Source organism: Pangasianodon hypophthalmus, chromosome 7, assembly GCF_027358585.1.
Source record: "Pangasianodon hypophthalmus isolate fPanHyp1 chromosome 7, fPanHyp1.pri, whole genome shotgun sequence".
NCBI lineage: Eukaryota > Metazoa > Chordata > Actinopteri > Siluriformes > Pangasiidae > Pangasianodon > Pangasianodon hypophthalmus.
This window is the reverse complement of record NC_069716.1, coordinates 25,638,299-25,657,369: the sequence shown is the minus strand read 5'-3', so window position 1 is coordinate 25,657,369 and position 19,071 is coordinate 25,638,299. Positions and strand designations below refer to the sequence as shown.

General features: G+C 38.7%; 2 protein-coding genes across 7 annotated transcripts in view; both read right to left on the bottom strand.

Moving 5' to 3' along the window:
- The window catches only part of hipk3a (homeodomain interacting protein kinase 3a), a 58,185-nt gene extending 56,736 nt beyond the window's left edge, over window positions 1-1,449 (bottom strand). The window contains exon 1 of one of the 3 annotated variants that reach the window (XM_053235268.1): window positions 1,047-1,449. The gene's annotated coding sequence lies outside the window, so the exon portion shown is untranslated. The remainder of the gene's footprint in view (window positions 1-1,046) is intronic. The other 2 variants (XM_053235267.1, XM_053235266.1) reach the window with 2 other exon arrangements.
- A 2,052-nt stretch (window positions 1,450-3,501) lies between these two features.
- tcp11l1 (t-complex 11, testis-specific-like 1) lies at window positions 3,502-17,693 on the bottom strand. Of its 4 annotated transcripts, none has more exons than XM_026946527.3 (11): window positions 17,516-17,693; window positions 16,946-17,030; window positions 11,978-12,181; window positions 11,019-11,151; window positions 10,792-10,912; window positions 9,550-9,770; window positions 9,289-9,425; window positions 8,282-8,457; window positions 7,337-7,518; window positions 7,061-7,233; window positions 3,502-5,856 (listed from the first exon to the last, which is right to left on the bottom strand). In XM_026946527.3, exons 3-11 carry the CDS (start codon window positions 12,132-12,134, stop codon window positions 5,639-5,641), a joined length of 1,518 nt encoding a protein of 505 aa, XP_026802328.1. In that variant the 5' UTR covers window positions 12,135-12,181; window positions 16,946-17,030; window positions 17,516-17,693; the 3' UTR covers window positions 3,502-5,638. The 4 variants fall into 4 exon arrangements, with proteins under 4 accessions (XP_026802328.1, XP_053091643.1, XP_034161998.1 ...); XM_053235668.1 differs by lacking the exon at window positions 16,946-17,030 and adding an exon at window positions 12,488-12,596; XM_034306107.2 differs by lacking the exon at window positions 16,946-17,030 and having other exon boundaries at window positions 11,978-12,184.
- Window positions 17,694-19,071: the final 1,378 nt, after the last annotated feature.

The following is a 19,071-nucleotide window of genomic DNA, read 5'->3' as shown; positions in this document are numbered from 1 at the left end:
ACCTATGCACTGCTGCATTCTTTTTAAAATGTTTACTTGACTTATGCATTCAACGTATACTAATTTTAACTTTATTTTATTATTATTCCTCACTTATTTTCTCTCATGTTATGTATTCTATATATTCTAATTTTATCCACTTCCATGTAAACACTCGGTGCATGTACTTTTCTTATTGTAAAGCACTTTGAGTTGCATTTTTTTTGTATGAAAAGTTCTGCACAAATAAAATGTATTGTATTATTATTATTATTTTTATTATTTCCAGTAAAGAAATTACAGACTGCATGTTATTGCTCACACAGGGGGAGAAGTTGCTAGAATAAAGCAGAGGTCCACGCAACAGTTAACTCACCCAGGCTAGTACGTAGCTCGCCCAGGACACTAGTTAACTCGCCCAGGACACTAGTTAAGTCACCGAGGCAACAGTTAACTCGCCCAGGCTACTAGATAAGTCACCGAGGCAACAGTTAACTCGCCCAGGCTACTAGATAAGTCACCGAGGCAACAGTTAACTCGCCCAGGCTGCTAGATAAGTTACCGAGGCAACAGTTAACTCGCCCAGGCTACTAGATAAGTCACCGAGGCAACAGTTAACTCGCCCAGGCTACTAGATAAGTTACCGAGGCAATAGTTAACTCGCCCAGGCTACTAGATAAGTCACCGAAGCAATAGTTAACTCGCCCAGGCTACTAGATAAGTCACCGAAGCAATCGTTAACTCGCCCAGGCTACTAGTTAACTCACCCGAGCTGAGTCTTGAGTCTAAGAACTTGACTAAAAATGTTATCTTGGACAAGCAGTCTAAATATTTTTTTGCCCAAACCTATTCAAGCTTGCCAACAAAATTGAAAAATAAAAGAAAGAAAGCAATAAAAGGAAAGAAAATGAACTTAAAGTGTGCACAAGTTTTCCTGTCCCCATGGCGAGGCAACTTTTTTCAAGCACGCGCCACCAACTGTTGACTAGCCCAAACTTCTACTAAACTACTAAACTAGCCAACTTAACCAGGTAAATATTCCACCAGAAACTTGTTTGTCGACGTACCTTCACAGCCAGCGACTGTAGCAGGAACACAGAGACATGTTCGGGCTCTAATATTCACCCTCAGCAGCCTCTAAACACTCGCTACAAGCTGCCATCTTGTCCTCCTGCTGCTGCTGCTGCTGTTGTTGTTGGACAGCGAGGGAGAAAAACACCGCCACCTCCCTCATGTTCAACTGCTCCCAACTCGCGCGCTAAGCCATTCACTCAACCCGGAATAAGTCCACGGTGGAATTACGGATCTCCTTGGCAACAACAGTGAGTTTTGCTCTTCATTTCGAGGGGGGAAACCCTCTAAAATAAAACCCCTTCGCCGAGAACCTTCTACTTCCTGCCTTCGCTTGCTCTGCTTTAGCTCTGCTGCAACTTAGCGAGGCGCGAGCTGCTCCAGAATCAGCTCCTTCCTCTTCTTCGTCAGTCTCGCGTCATCGCTGGAGGCGGAAGTAACTTCTTCCTAATGAATCCGCTTTAGAATAAGCGACCGTTATTCGCTTTTACTTCCTTCCCTCAGTCAAGCTGGAACTTTTCAAACTGACCAAATAAGGAGATGTTTGGAATTCTGAAACATACCACTATTTTCCCAAAATCTAATATTAAAATCTAATATTTGCCGTTGTTTTGTAGTCTTTTCTAAGGACTACATATCCCAGATGACACCGCGGGGATCAATCAGGACTGATTTGGACCAATCAGACGCTGAGCTTACATCCGGGTATTCTTTTCTGCCTGTACAATCCGTACAAGGAAACGTCTGGTTCAGAAACTAATTAATTGTCGCATTTATATTTATAACCTTATATTTTTATACATTGGTTAAAAAAAAGACATTTATGGAGATTCAATGTGTCCGTTGTTAAAGTAGAGCAAGATGAGTTTGCTGGAAATTAACTGAAGATTAGCTGCAAGTTAACGTTAGTTCTGTTGGCAAGCGGGTGCTTATGGGAAGTGTAGTTTTAAACTCAACGAAAAACTCTACAGTGTTATACAAATATATCACAAATTAGGGAATGATACAGTCATTAATCCGTAAAGACGCTGGCATTAGTACTTATTAACACATTAAATGTGAACTGTGAAATTAATTATAGCTGAAAATTGTGACAAACGCCAGTGTGAGTAATAACAGTGTAGTGCATTACTGCCATCTACTGGCAATGTTAAGTAGCACAAAGAGAGTGTTAAAAAAAAACCAAAAAAACAATTCACTACACCCCGCATCTACATTTAAGGTAAGTAAGAAAGGGGAAGTGGGGGGACACAGTCACTCCTATTACAGGAAAATAATTAACGACTGGGTGATGTCACAACTACATACTTTTTAACCATTTATAGTTACACTTACATTTACAGCATTTGGCAGATGCCCTTATGCAGAGCAAATTACAAAAGTGCTTTGAAGTCTCTATCAGTAAATACATTCTCTTACTTGTTCGCAAGGTCACAAACTAAGAATACCATCAGTCCAAAAACTCTGTTGGGGAGGTAATATAGGAACAACGCTCAGACAATACAAATTCTAATTTAAGTACTTTAGGAAGAGGTAAGTCTTTAGACGTCGTTTGAAGACAGCCAGTGACTCAGCTGTTCGGACATCTAGGGGAAGTTCATTCTGACACCTAGCTGCCAGAACAGAGAAGAGTCTCGATGATAGTTATATTTAATGTTGTGGATTTAATGTTGTGGAAAGTTAGTTCCTGTTATGACTTACATTATAGCAGCTATAAACGTCCCCGCCCCCTGCCGCCCAGCCTCTTTTGTCCCTCTAAAAAAAACTTACTTTGTCCTTAAAGTTTCTTGTGTTGGAAAACTAAAAGGAATGACTAATAATTAAAAAAAAAGTTAGTAATAAACAGATTAAAAACATGCTGTTATTTAACAAAGAAACACAGAATCGTTGATAGAGTGAGTCTGTAAGGAGACGTTATTTTTTACCATTTATGGAAGGAGTCTCCAGTGTCATTGCTGTGTAACAGTCTGAATGTAAAGCTGTAATTTTAATATGTTGCACCATGATAACATCTAAAGATGGAGGACATTGCATTTTAGGCTTTTTCTGTAACAATCAGCTGTTTTTTTTTTTATTATTCATTTCAGGAGGAAATGGGAAGTACCGTTGATAGCTGCTGTACTGTAGGTCACAACAGGAACCTACTTTCGTGTCTGGTCTACAACTTAACTATAAACAGATAAAAAGTATGACGTTCATTAAATAAAAATTTAAATAAAAATTGCTGTGCTGTAAAGAGGAATAAAGCACTACTACTTTTACTACTATTTACTATTGGAAAATAATCAAGTTCAGGGTGTTAACAGTGACATTGATTGTTTTTCTAAAACAGCACTCCCCCAAGTTTACTCTTGACTGATGCTACAGAATCCCAGAGTAACAGCAGGTCAGTTTGAGGAATGCTGCTGTTGGTATCGTAGATTAAGAAAACAGTAGTAGTGATACACAAGGTTGGTTGCAGTCCTGTTTATTAAGGAAAGCTACTGGGTTAAAGATGTGAATTTCTGACACATAACAAAACAACCTTTACGGTACACAGTGATGATAAGCAGAAACATCTATACAGCATGTAACTGCGAATAGACTCAGTGTCTGTTGCAAACGTGTCTCATAAACACACGGTTTGGTAAGATAATGCTACAGGAACAGTTAAAATACACCATCGCCTTTAATGTCTTGGCCCCGTCATAAATACTAAATAATCATAATTACTCTGTCGAGACCGAGAATTTACATCACAGAGCGATGTGTGTGCTCAAGTCAGTTGTTCATGTGTTGAAGTCCATTTTATATAGATAAAGTTGCTGATAGAACAATTCTCTCTCTCTTTCTCTCTCTCTTTAAATACTGCATTGTAACAATGTGGGACAGAGACACAAACAGCAATGTGAAAATGACCTCTTTGTAAAACATGCGTAAAAATGTTATCTAGAAAAAAGAAGTTGTTTAAAAAGATTACTCAGGGTCTCCTTTTCCGGAAACGTGGAACGATTACAACCAGCGCGAAGCTAAACGGGGAAGAGAGCAGCGCACATTTAACCGAGGCCGGCCCTCCACTGAGTAAGGCACCAATCAGATTCTGTACACCATCACACACTCAAAATAAAAAAAAAAAAAGAAAAGAAAAAAAAGGCAGCTTTCTCTGTGCACACACCGGGATCTCACGTGGGCGACTTTGATTAAGAATCTAATAATGTAACTCAATAATGTAACATTTAAACTGTTGTACAGGGAAGTTATGAAGAAATCATATTTACAGTACTTCATCATCAAAGGTGTGTGTGTGGGGGGGGTTTAGTAAAACAGCCCAGATGGATGGTTTTAGCAAATTCTTCGCATTTATGGGAATTTTACAGAGCTGCTGAGGTGACGTGGTGGTTATTTTGTACTAAAGATAATATTTTGAGGCCACAAATTATTACTGAGGTCATGAGATAACTAAATCATGGTCATGAATTGTGCAACTTGAGCCCACGACTTAACACATAACCTCCAGTTACTTACTTGTCAGGAACGGGTGAAACATATTTTGGAGAATTTGCACAAAGTGACACAACATCAGAGACTCCAGTATGTGTTTACGCCTCATTCCAAGGTTGAAGCGTAATATTATCAATCATCTACATTCTTAGGTTCCTGTAACCATAACGGTCTAAATGAATTGATTTCTCTGTCTCAGTCATTTTAATATATAATAGCTGCTATGGGTTAAGCACTTTGTGTCCATGAAATAGATCTCGAAAAGCTTAACTCAAGCCCTCAACTTATTATCTCATGGCCTCCATATAATAATTCATGGCCACATGTCATTTCAGTGGCTCTTTTAAACACAGATGACTTCTGAAAAGCCACAACAGCTATGCCGTGTTCAAACCCTATTCATTACAAAGTCAAAATCAACTGATAGCTCAGAATTTCAAGGTTCCTCAACATGGTGGAATCCACGGTCATTTGGTTTTGCGGTCGATGCGTAATTACATCGTAAATGTAATGTTGATATTCTTGATGATTTTTGTCATCTCCGCTGTCGCTATGCCTTTACACTGTCCTCATCGGCTACGTCCTAGCTAGCTAAGCCGTTATCCTCAGTCAGTAGTTAGCTTTACTCAGCATCTATGTTTCCCAGTTGCTTAGCAACAGCGTCTTCACAACTTGGACCGCGTAAAACTAATTCACAAGCCTGTCCGAACGCACTATATTACAACAGACGTCAGTCAGTGACTTGTTTAATAACAGAAACTGATTTATTATGAGCTCCTAATGTTATTTAAACATTAAAAACCCTACCCACCCTCCACACCTTCAACTGGCACAGAACAAAAGCAAGAATGAAAAATAAGTTTTTGGTTGTTGTTGTTGTTTTTTTTTTTTTTAATACCAATTCTTTAAGCTCAACTGACTGATCCCTGATAATATAACGGCAGGATAGGAGGCTCTAAATGTTTAATCAGTGATATAAACCCTTTGCTAGTGTTGACAGCAGGTGAGCTTTGGGGAGATAATCAGCAAATCCATTAACCCAGTTGTTTCTAGGACCCTACGGTAGGGTGCCTGGTTCATTCTAGTCGTCAGTTTTGTTTGACGCTGCCTAAGTGGCTGCGCTTCCCCCGGCCTGAACGACGTCTTGTAGGAGTTTCCGGTAGAACGGCGAGTAGACGAGCTTGTTGAAGTTCACGAGGTGGCTGAGTCTGATCCCGACATCCTCCAGCTCTTTGCTGATGGGAACCAGACCTCCGGGGACAGCCGGCGGGCTCCTGTGAGGACCCGGTTCCAAGAAGCCCAGGAGGTAGGTCTGGATCCGAGAATCTGTGCAACAACAGAAAAGCTGACTGTGAAAAGAATGACTGTGTGGCTACGCATAAGAATCTGCGATTTCTGGATAATGAATGTAATAAACACCCACAGACATTACACAAAATAAAAATATTGTTAATATAAAGTTGCATTAAGAATTTTTTTGCATTGTTTTGCCTCACTACAGGGTGAAGCCTCCAAGACAAAAAGTATGTCATACTAATACTAATTTAAAAGGGCTAATATTCTTTTGGACAGTATAAGTGTATATGGTAAAAACAAAGCATTACGCAAAATGGTTATCATTTTAAAATAAAAAACAAGCCACTAGTACTACACTGCTGGTGCTTTTTATGTAATTTGGGTCGTACTGTTTATCGTTGCAGCAGAAGTGAGGTGTATAATTAATCATTCCATGTTTAAACAGCTACTGGTGGAAGGTCCAAATGTCCATCAATGGCAATTATTTTTAAATCTTTCAAAACCCTTCATCCATTTTAAGTTCGGTTTACTCCAATTATGCCATGAGATGGACTATAAACAAAATATTAGGCAGCATGTCAATGATTCTGCTGCTCTGTATGTGAAATGTCTGTAGGCCAGACTTTGCATAAACACTGCAAAATAAAATGTCTGGAAAAATAATGCAGCTTGTTCAGTGAACTAGGGCTGGACAATATGATATGGTCTAATACTGAGAAATTACATCACTACACTTTTTTTTTTAATATATCATGAGTATTTATATAACAATTACAATTTCAACTGAAGCTCTGAACTCTAAAGCATCTGATTAGATTTTGAAATCTTGTACTGAATCTCTAAAAAGAGTAAAATAAAGAGTTACAACTGTCAGTGTCATATTTGTTTTTGTAGGCATGTAATTAAAGTAATATTTTCTCACATGCAACACTAGTATGGCTCTGGCCGTCTGTTATTAAACCTACACATACTATGTAAAGTAGAAACGTCTTCAAGTATTTTGATACGATACGTTTCTCATATCGCCCGCCCCTACAATGAACCAGTGTATATATTGGTTTAGTCTCTAAGCAGACAGAGTTTATAATCATATATAGTCCAGGAAATATGATAAGTGTCTCTTTTTTCTAGCTTCTGACATTTGCAGGAAGTTTTTTTTTTTTTCTTTACACCTACGCCGACAGAAACCCTGTTATATAATATGACTGTTATTCTAAATGAATAAAGTAATTACCGACGAGTTTACGGATAGGGTTATCTTGGGACTTGACAGCTGCGATCTGGCCTTTCAGAGCATTCTGTCTGTCTGGGTGAAAAGGTGAGTAGCCATGCTGAGTCAGACATTCACCCAGCTCCAAACACAGCTTCTCCCCGATGGCGGTGAACGTCTCGTCTGCTTTGAAAGACCTGTAAACCCCACACACACACAGTGAGAGAGTGACTGCTCTTGTACATGTGTATGGATAGAAGCAGAGCATATGTGATCCCCAGCGTGCAGATTCATGCTTACGGAGTGTGCATATCAGCCAGCAGGATCTTGACTGTGTTCTTCAGCGTGTCCACCAGGCCCGGCAGCCCTGAGATCGCCTCCCCCGCACTGTTATACACAATCAGCAGCACAGACGCCACCAAAGCCAAGCGCTCCAGCTCCAACTGCATCTCCAGAAACCTGCCGCGGTCCATCATCACCGTCTACAAGAGAGAGAGAGAGAGAGAGAGAACACGTTATAGTGAGAGGATCCGATTTCAAGAAAAATAGACATTAGGAAAGAAAGAAGAAAAAGAAAGAGGGGGGAAGAAGAGATAGAGAGGAAGACAAGAGAAGAAAAGGTAGATAGAGAAAAACAGACAGAGAAATAGAGGCAGACAGGATAGGGCCAGAGAGCAAGTTACTAAAGATAAACAGACAAATATATACATACAGACAGACAGATGACAGACAGGGTGAGGGAAAAGCAAAAAGGGAGTGACAAAAATGGAAGTAAAGACAAATAGACAGACAGACATATGGATGGACAGACAGGCGCATAGACAGATAAATAGACCAATAGACAGACAGACAAATAGATATACACATAAATCGAAAGATAGCCCATACTCACAGATAAACACACACAAACATATAAACAGATAGATAGACAGACAAATAGATAAAACACAGACAGACAGACAGACAGACAGACAGATAAATAGATAGATAGATAGATAGATAGATAGACAAGACAAACAAATAGACAAAATAGGAGAGAAGGAAGTAGAAAGGATGGAAAAAGAAGGAGTGAGACAATGCGAGCATGTAAGAGAAAAAAAATGAAGTGTGGGAGAAGTGTGTGTGTGTGTGTGTGTGTGTGTGTGTGTGTGTGTGCGTGTGTTTGTGTGTGTGCACGCACACTGTTAATGCTGTTAACACAATTCTCCAGCATTAACACAGATATGTCAGAGGCTCTTGGCCCACCTCAGGGAAAGTGTCCATGCCGTGCTCCCAGTGCAGCAGTCGTAAATAGGCGTGGTTGTGCACGTTCAGCAGCAGCTGCGAGGACGAGCTGGGCGAGCTTGCAGCGCCCCCTACAGCACTGCTGAGCACCGAGTCCGCCGACTCCTGCAGCCATTTCTGAGTGAAATCCAGAGCATCTGAAAACAAGCGCACACTAACATGAACCAGTGATCAAACACGATTTTCATGCACTCTCAGAACTACACTGTCCTGTAAGAAATGTTGTTCTTTTAAAAAAAAAAGTTTATTTAAAAGTGTTTTAAAATCATTCTTTAATTACACATTTACTTACACACCGTTTCTTGAGGTAGGATATGTAAGGAATAAAACACTGGGGGGAGGGAGGGGTGGTTCTAGGAAAACAATCAGTGACGGAGAGGTACTGACAGACTGAAAGCAGAGTTACTGTTACTACCCCAAAGTTGATTAGTTTCCTATAACAGCACATCCAGAAGTGTTTATTCCTCTCATACCAACACAATCTGCCAAAGATTACAAGTTCTTTTATTAAAAAAAAAAAGAAATGTCATTTTTTTTTTACAATTATAGTTACATTTAATGTTGTGGAACATTTACGAAACAAGTGAGTTCCTGTTATCACTTGTTATAGCAGCTATAAACAGTCATTCCCTCACCAGCCTTTCTTTATTCTCTCTAGAAGTAATTAAGAAAAAAAAATTAAGCTTGTCTTGTTACCAAGAACCTGCAGAGCATAAACAACTCCATCCTTTCAGCTCTGACAGTGGAGACGCCTTCCCAAAATGCTAAATAAATATCTCCTTACAGAAAACTGCACCATATCAATGATTATAATTTTTAACGATTTATACTAGTCCATGTTTTTTTTTTTTTAATAACAACATTTTCCCCTATCCCTATTCCACACATCTTACAAGCCACGCGTGTAGATTAATTCACCACACTTGGGTGATCTGGTGCTGTAGTTTAAATAAGAAAAAGTCTCTCACTAGGCTGTTTGTTGAGAAACTCCTGAAACTTGTTCCTCTCGTACTCCACGGAATGCTGCAGCAGGTGCGGCCGGAGACTACTGACAGCAAAGTTGGCCATGTCAATCTTCATTTTGTCCAACACTGCAAAAATAGATCTGCGAGGCACAGAATATAGTTGTACTCCATAAATACTGAAATGGGATCAACACAAAGGCAAAGACAGCTGTGACTTCCGTACAGAATTACACGTTTGGAGAAGGTCACTGAATCTTCCCTCACCTAAAAAGAAGCACGATGTCCGTGATGTCCCGCAGTTTGCGGACTTCTTCGTCCCTACACGGCGCACAGAAGGCGCCCATGGTGTTGATGATGAACTGAGCCACCTTGCTGATGTCCAGGGCACCGTTCTCCGCCTGCTGCTGGATGAGCGACAGGTCCAGTGCCTCCTCTATCTGTCCTTTCAAACGTGTCTGGTATGGCATCAGGAAGGACAGCAGCGTCTAAAGAGGGCAGTTAGAATTGAATTGCAATGGCAATGGCAAAAAAAAAAAAAAAAACCTATACAGACAATGAGACCTAATGAGGTCTTGTTTACATTATGGAAACTAGCTTCACATAATCAGGCCCAGTTAGACATTTAGATGAAGAATTAATTTGACTAATTGGCATAAATATCAGACCTGAGACAATATTACACAGTCAGTAACAATTCTTCACTTGATTAAAGCTGAATTTATTACTTTGAATGCCTTTATGCATTATGACTTGGCCAACATATAGATTGGTTGATTCATCTTATCTGTATGCCATATTGTCTGCATAAGCTATTTGTTTGCACCCGATGTTTACAGATCTGATAAACTCCTTTCCGCCAAGACAGAAAAAAGTTTATCAGAATAAACAATTAACAGAGACATGCATCATTTTGGGGAAAAAAAAAATTTTTTAGACGCCGCAAAATCAATGTTTTTGCATCCTGAATTGTAAAATGATATTTTTTAACCACAATTACCATAATGAACAAGATTTAAAAAAAATAAATAAATAAATCTTTTTTGGAAAAAAAAAGGTAACAGCCACATTAATGTTAGCTAACATTATACCTCAGCACTGCTAAGTTCTCCAGTCAGTTTGGTCAGGAGGTATAGATTACTTTTTTGTTTTTAATCTGTTTATCATAAAAAAAATGTATAATCGTTGATCTGGTGACGTTTTCTGGAAGAGATGTTTAACATTTAGAGAAGGAGTCACCAGTCTCAAAGCATTATTACACTCAGTGGTAAAAATTTTCCAACATGAGGAAGTCTTCAGGACAAAGGAGTTTGTGCTTTGCGGTTTCTCATTAACATGAAAAGCTGGGAATTTATATTGATAGCTGGTATATCGTAAGTAATAACAGGAACTCATTTATTTTGTGGATATTCCACAACATTAAAGTATCCGACGTGTGGTTCTTTAATAGATTAATAGTGAGACTTACTGACACTTACCAAGCTGCCTCTATAGTTTTGATGGTCTTACCTCTTTAATTTCCCCAACCAGTTTGATAGCATTGTCATAGACAGGTGGGTCGTCATTCAGCTGGGCTTCAAGACAATCCCAGAATGCTTTGTGCACAATTTCCTTAACTCGTTTCTCTAAACTGAAGGTAAAATCAAAACGAGAAAAAAAAAAAAGAAGATGATATTTTCTCTTCTAGTTTTGTGATTGGGTAATTTGGTAATGATTGGGTTTGTGATGGACTTTACCTTCCCTCAGCAGGCTCAGTGGGTTTGATTTGGAAGCCACCGTTCACTACGATCTCATGAGCCAACGCCATGTTAGTCACGCCTTTAGCCGTCTCCATCAGCTCCTCCACGGACACGAACTTGGACGGGCTGGCTGTTAACACAATCAGAATATACAGACCTCTGTGGTAAAATCAAAATCTTTTGTATGCCCAATACAGCGTGTACAAGGAATATCTCTATGTGCAGTTATCATTAAGCAGTACAGAAATATAAATATATAGGCTTGTGCGATATTGATTTTCTGCCAAATGTTTTAAATCAGCATTTCAGGAAAAAAAAAAAAAAAAAAAAAAAAACTCAGCTGGATGGTGGATTATTAAGTGATTCTGCAGTAAGACGCAGTAAACAGCATATTTAATCACTTTCTAATTATCATCACTATTAACATTATTTGTGAATGATGTTATGGTCTCATTTGGTGTCGAAAAAAAGAAATATTTCGAGTCTTCGTAGACAGAGAGTTTATGGCAAGACCAAGACCATTGATTTGTGGTCTCAAGACCGAGACTGGTCTCAAGTACCACAACACAAGTCGGCATATCGCACATGTCCAATACTACGGTTTGAAACTGAATGTTTTATTTCAATTGTACGATGAAGATCTAAACAATATAAATCACTCATGCAAGTAGGGGGTGAGAGATCAGAAATGAAGGCTGCAGAGCAAACAGAGACAACATAGTAATGAATGAATGAATCTGTTTATTTAATCAGTTATATATTTATTTAAATAGAAAGTTTGCAAATTTGCAGAATGAATGTAGGGTATGCATTAAAAAAGTGTGTGTGTGTGCTTTAAAGATTTAACATAAATAAAGGTTTGAGACAGTCACAGTCACAGTTACACAACATGTACAGCAGGTGTTTGGTGTGCATTAAATGTGTTAGAAGTAGAGAAAACTCTAAACTGGTCTTACACGGAGGAGTCTGTCGGTGAGGACTCGGCGTGTTCGTTCTGATTCTTTTACGCAGCAGCTCTTCTGATCCATCTGTCTGGCCTGTGGAATCTTCTGACCCTTTATCGTCGACCTTCTTTCCCTCCTCATTTGATGATTCATTGGGTTCTTTGGGCATCCTCCACAAGCCAGCTGTGATCTAGACAAAGCGGGATCAGCTCAGACCTGCTTGGAACATACATAAAGACAAGTCTGTCACACTTAATCATATTAAATGTAAAGAAATCTGATGTAGAGAGAACTTAGAGAACTTTAGGAGAAAATATAGACAAAGTCTAAGACATTTAGTGTGTCAGGTATTTTCTTTGTTTATCTCTAGCAACAAAATGGCACAACACTCTGAATCCAGTTTCCTAAATGTATTCAGCAATGCATTCCATTACAATACATAAAAAAGATACATCATTTGAAAAAAAAAAAAAAAAAAAAAAGAAAAAAAGAAAAGACCAAAACAACTGTGCTGAATCGTACATCCTTCAACTTGACCACAGACGTTCTTTCCTGTGTTACTGCTCATCAGATTTCTTTATGTTTTGCTTCGGGGAGGTGAATATGGAAATCAAGGCTCAACATGAATGCACTAGAAAAGCAAGAAAGACCAAGCTATTCAAACTGTTTAAACGAACTTTCTTTTTACTCTACCATGTTGATTCATGCTGATTACACCTCATTCAAATCAGAGAATAGAATTACAATTGTATCTAGAATGAAAAACGAAAAATACACAGATGGCACCGCATATGCTTAGTACATTGTATAAAGAAAAATATGTAGAAAATAATTTAAAAAATAATAAGTACGAATGGACATTCAAGCAAGATGAACAGAATTTTTACAAACCAAAAATGACAACATCTATCACTGTTGTGTTTGTTTTTCATTGGCAGAGAAGTTTTCTAAAGGGATTTTCCTAAACATAAAAAAAAAAAAAAAAAAAAAAATTACTGTAATCTAAATATAGCCTTAAAAAAAAAAAAATAAATAAAATAAAAAAGATGTATATTGGACTGAATACAGGTTACTTATCCCCAAGGGAAAATCAAGTTTCCACAGCTGCACATCTTACACACGGAAACAGCGAGACATTGCACTAGACATTGAGTAAAAAATACAGTAATAAAAGTTAATTAAAAGAAATGAATAAAGTCTAAGCTAAACCATTTAAAAACTGACTACACTACGGGATGTCCTTGCCTGTGATTTAACGTGACATAACGCCGTTACTCACATTTCAGTAAATGCCCAACACTGAAAAACGGACAAATAGTGACCAAAAAAATATAAAAATATTCATGCAATACGAGTATTCTTTAATAGCTTATGTGTCCACTTTTTGCCTTTATGCCTCTTTTATATCGTCTGAACAGCTCTTGGATCTTCTCAGTGGTAATTATTCCTGACATCTCTGTTCTGTTCTCTTGTCTATACACGGCCTTTTTTAAATTAGGTCTAGAGGCAGAGATGATCAGGGTGGAAGAAAAAAAAAAAAAAACCTTTTTTCAAACACCCATGTTTCAATTTTAACTATTAGCTAAGCTCACCAATATCACAATTTCATTCATTATGGAAGCCTTAAGGATACTGTTACTACTCCAAAGTTGATTATTTTCCTACAACAGCATGTTCCAAAGTGTTTTATTCCTCTTGCTCGAAGGCAATTTGTAAACAATTACAATTACAATAATTAAAGAACAACACATCATTCTTTGCATGTGCATATTGATATAAACCTGTGATTCCCTTCAAGCCATCACTACTGTCACAACTAATCAAACAGAATCAAGAATTATAAGATACATCTTGTATATACTGTATATACCATATATTCACTTTTTGTTTCAAAGTAACTGATACGTGATGAACATTTACATATAGCTGGAGGTAATGTTAGGGATATGGTGTGACTTGTGAATAGGGATCTTGTGGAACCCAAAAGGATTTAAACTCACAACCGTTCCAGCCACATGCTTGGTCAAACAATAGTTACAAATTTGCAGTGTCAGTGCTGTAAAGACTAACCAGCTGGAAAGCACTTGAATGGCTTGTTTGGACAACCTCCAACACAAATCTTATTGTTACTCGTTACTGGTACTCAGCTGTTGTCAGGGACCCTAGACTGTCTCATGCTGGGGTCGAGAACTGAAACAGTAAAGGCTCACAGGAACAAAACCGTTTAACGTCCTTTCGCCCACAAGGATATTTAATCTACAGGTAACCAGGCAACCTGACAACATTCTGCAAGGCAAGCCGGTTTGAGGAAGGGCATTACTGTTTGCTCAAACCTTTTGAAGCGTTGAACTAACTCGTAATGACTAAATTGCGGAAAAGTGCAGGAAAGCAGAGCTCTGGCACATTTAATTGATGTGAACGTCATGCAGAGCTGATGGAGAAGTAACCCATAGCATGGTATTGTGGTCGTGATATTAGAAAGGAGGGCTCAAATCTAATATCTGGCAACAGCTTGATGAAATTATTAGGAACTGAGCAATGCACTACATCATGAAGTCTCATCGGTGGCATGATAAGAATAATGTGGGGCAAAATATTACACACCCACAAACATATAAAGGTGCATTAGGTAAGATTAGTCTTTTTTTCTAGCTCTTTTTTTTTTTTTAAATGACATTTGAATAATTCCTGCCCATGTTCACGAAGCTCCGCTCCAGGACCTACGGTGGCCCGTAGAGTGTCTATAAAATGATTGACGGGAGGCACATCCAAACACAAGCGAGCGTTCCGGACCAGAAGTCTGTTTTCCAAACGGGATTTCTAAGCGACTTAATACACTTTTGCTAAGACCACAACTTAATCCATCCTTTTTTTTAATCATGCTTTACCAGGTTATTTGTACAAGTTAAAAAAAAAAAAAAATCGACTATTGCACCTTTAAAGGAAGATGAGCAAAATGCTCATTTTGCTACTTTAGAGTCCCCACGAATCAACTTCAAGAGCTGTGAGTTGATTCCGTATACCGACACATTTCCAACAGCTAATAGCGTTTGAAACAACATTTGGAAAAGGGAACAGTGTTCGGGAAGATGTGCAGCCAAAAACACACTGAAGAACATAGTTTGCTGCTAACAAGCTGCTACTATAGAGCAAGACCCACCTCAGGGGCGGGACATACACATTCTAGAGAGCATTTAATTGGACAAACACAAGACTAGTACACGCTGAATCATCAAAAAATTATCATTTTTCCACAAGTAATTTTTTTTTTGCTTTTTTGTCTAGATATACTATCATACTGGAGACCATAACAGAGGTACAAAAACCTCTTGAAACATCGAATTTGACTTCAGGAGCAATTTAAAGACTGTACTTTACCAGAACAAACCAGACAATATATTTGGTGATATTCTGATAGCCAAAACGGACAAACAAGGAATACAGAAAACAAGTATAAAATTAAATAAATTTGACCTGAAATGTGAACAGATCTTCATCTAAGTCCTAAAACTAGATAAAGAGAACCCAGTTAAACAAATGATGCAAAACAAAAAAATTATAGTTTTTACATTTATTTGATGAGCAAAATTATCCAAAATTAAATATCTTTGTCTGAAACAGTACGTAAACCTTTGATTTCAGTAACTGGTGTAACCCCCTTGAACAGCAATAACTTGAAGAAAGCATTTCTCTTAAGTGGTGATCAATCCTGCCCAACGGGTTGGAGGAATTTTGATCCATTCCACAAAACTGCTTCAACTTAGTGATGCTGGTGGGCTTCCTTGCATCAACTGCTCATTTTAGGTCCCTTCACAACATTTCTATTGGGTTAAGGTCTAACATGGCCATTCCAAAATGTTACATTTCTTCTGCTTCAACCATTTCTCTGCAGACTTACTTGTGTGCTTAGTGTCGCTGTCTTGCTGCATGCCCCACTTACAGTTAAGCTTCAGTTCACAGACAGATAACCTGATGTTCTCCTGTAGAATTTGCTGGTACAATCTAAAACTCATAGGTCCATCAAAAAATGGCAAGCCGTCCTGAATCGGAAGTAGCAAAGCAGCCCCAAACCATGATGCTGCCACCCCCATGCTTCACAGTTGGGATGGAAATCTTATGTTGGAAAGCAGTGTTTGGTTTGCGCCGAATATGATGCTTTTCATTTAAATCTAAAAGTTCTATTTTGGATTCATCTGTCCACAGAACATCCTTCCAATAGGCTTCCACGTGTATCCACATGGTCTTGAGCAAACTTCAGCCATTCAGCAGTGCTCTTTTATGGAGAGCAGTGGACACCTGCCATGAAAACCGTATTTCTTCAGTGTTTGCCTGATAGTGGACCTATGAACATTGATATTACTCAATGCAAGAGTGGCCTGTAGGTCCTTAGATGTTACCCTGGGGATCTTTGTGACTTCCTGTGATATTATTCGCCGCACCCTAGGAGTGATTTTTTGCTGGATGACCATTCCTTGGGAGAGTAACAGTGATGCTGAATTTCCTCCATTTGTATATCATCTGCCTCACAGTGTACTGGTGGAAGCCAAACACTTTAGAAATGGTTTTGCAACCCTTTCCAGCCCGGTGAGCATTGCTAACTTTTTTTCTGAGGTTCTCAGGAATCTCCTTTGATCAAGGCATGACATACTTCCATACACCTGTGTGGTGAAGACCAGACTTTGATAGTGAAGACCCAAGTTTATGTTCTTGAAACATGGACGGGCCTGAATGCCATCCCCTTGATTGAAACACCTGACTTCAATCACCCCTTTAAATTAATTCGTACTCCCAGAGGTTCACATACCTTTTCCGATAGAGACATTTAATGTTGGATAATTTTGCTCAATAAATCAATAAACATAAAAACTATAATGTTTCACTGGGTTCTGTTTATCTAGTTTTAGGACTTAGATGAAGATCTGATCACATTCAGGTCAAATATATGCAGAAATGCAGAAAATTGTAAATGGGATCACAGACTTTCTGTAGCTGTAGATCATATTATCCATATTTGCTTGCAGTATGAGCAGGTTGTTTATGCTTTCTCATGTTTTTCCTAAAGTGTCTGTGGAAGGAAAATCATGGTATTGACATGGAGATGGTGATGCATGCACATTCAGACAATGTAAATGTAAATACAGGACAGATCATTGGGGTTTTTTTGTTTGTTTGTTTTAAACTAGTCTTTTCATCCCTCTCCAGCTGGTCAGGTTGTACTGGTATGACACTGACATGACACTGGCTCAGTCCTAAATGGCTACCAAAACCCTACACTAAGTGCACTATTTAGGGCACAAATTATCAGCTTCTAATCCCTACACAGTGTACTACATGCACATCAGTCTCCCATTTAGGAAGTAACCCTTTTTAAACCTAGCTTCTTAGCTTAGCTTGGCTCGGCTAGCTACGCAGATGATGACTCCCCCGACAAGCCCAAGCTTTTGTTTTTGAATTTAGCTCCGCTGTTTTTCACCCAAACATTAGCTAAGGTCAGGTGATTCATTCAAAAAATAAACAAGGGAACACGTTTTTAAGAACAAACAACCTTACCTGACTTTTCCGATAAACAACTCGAAGGCGTCAATGCTGTATTTAGATCAGAAGGTCGCGTTCTGCCACTTGTAGGATAAAAATAAAGTACCTAAGTGGCTGCCCACCACCCACGAAACGTTTGCTTGGATTCTCGATGAATCTGATGCCCAAATAAACATTTTCCTATCCGTATTCCGACAAATCCCGCCTCCTGTTGTGGGATTGGCCAGTAGTTCATGTTTAAACTCACGAACAGTGCGCTAATTGGTCATCTTACGGTTGTTATGAAGTATTAGCCAATCATAGTAGAGGAATCCGGATGTTTCGAACCAATCATAGAGCAGGAGGCGGGATTACACCGAATTCGAGTAGGGAAAATTTTCGACGCGTCTATTTACGGAAGTAGAACCTCACGATAACCTATTGGAGTTCTTTAACGTTACAAAATAGCTGACGCGTAAGCGCACGAGACAAAACGGCCAACTACATTTCCCACAATGCAACGCAAGTTACCCGAAAAAACACAATTTTTTTTTAATTCAACGGTCGTTTTTCTAGACAGAGGGGCTTGTGGGTAGGATTACAACAAACAAACAATTAAACACGTATTGTATAATTTAATGTCTTTGTACGTGAATACTGTCTTTTATAATAGTCTAAAGATATCACCCTGTTTAACTGAATATTAAATTACTTTAATTAAATTGTAAATTGTCATCTTGAATATCTGTAGTGCCAATAACAGATCACCTAATATTCAAAGGTATATGTTACATGTAGTATGTTACTGAGAGTTGCCTTGAAAATCAGTTTCTGGCAGAAACTGCCGTCAGTAGTACAGACAAGACAGAGATAGCTTTTATTTCCAACAAACTACTTAAATATCTTCTCAACTCATATTGATCAAGAATACACAAACTAGATTAGAGACTAGAGACTGACTGTCTGGACTTCTCCTTCTCCAGCTCAGCACTTAAACTGGGTCATGTCATGGAGCCTGTGAATCTATAGTTAGTCATCTCTAAAAATAGATGCTGAATGGCATTTGTCTGTATAGGTGAATGGTCTCTCTTCTGCCAGTCTCAGCTGACAGAAGATTATCTAATAATGTTACTTCTAGTCATAGTATTTCTTATTTTATTCATTAATTCCTCTTCAGTAACTGCTTTATCCTGGTCAAGGTCAGGGTCAATGAACATTTTACCAGTATGACCAGTATGATTTTTGTCAGAGGAGGAAAGCTGGCTTATAAATTGGTTCTGCTGGGGCAAGGCATCTTCTTTTAATGCTGTGCAGCACTTTAGAGCGCTGATTCGACTGACAAAACAGCCTTGTGCCATTCCGGTGCATGTCCAAGTTGGACACAGTGCTTGGATTTCTCACTGTTGGTCACTTGTGATCTGTGAAAAAGTGTGATCTGTTCAGTTGCACTGATAAGTGTGAGGCGCTCATGTATTAGCATGTATACCAGAAAGCAGTCCCTGCTTGGGGGGAAAAAATAGTTGGTCAGGATGGTTTTAGAGGGAGCTTTACTCACTTTCAGATTGATTTTAGCTGGTCAGGCTGATTCTAGC

Coding starts and splice junctions, on each gene's coding strand:
- tcp11l1 (XM_026946527.3), bottom strand. CDS start 12,134: ATGCCCAAAGAACCCAATGAATCATCAAATGAGGAGGGAAAGAAGGTC. Junction 11,152..11,977: donor TCACCGACAGACTCCTCCGT/GTAAGACCAGTT, acceptor TTGTGTTAACAG/CCAGCCCGTCCAAGTTCGTG. Junction 9,426..9,549: donor GACATCGTGCTTCTTTTTAG/GTGAGGGAAGAT, acceptor TGTGCCTCGCAG/ATCTATTTTTGCAGTGTTGG.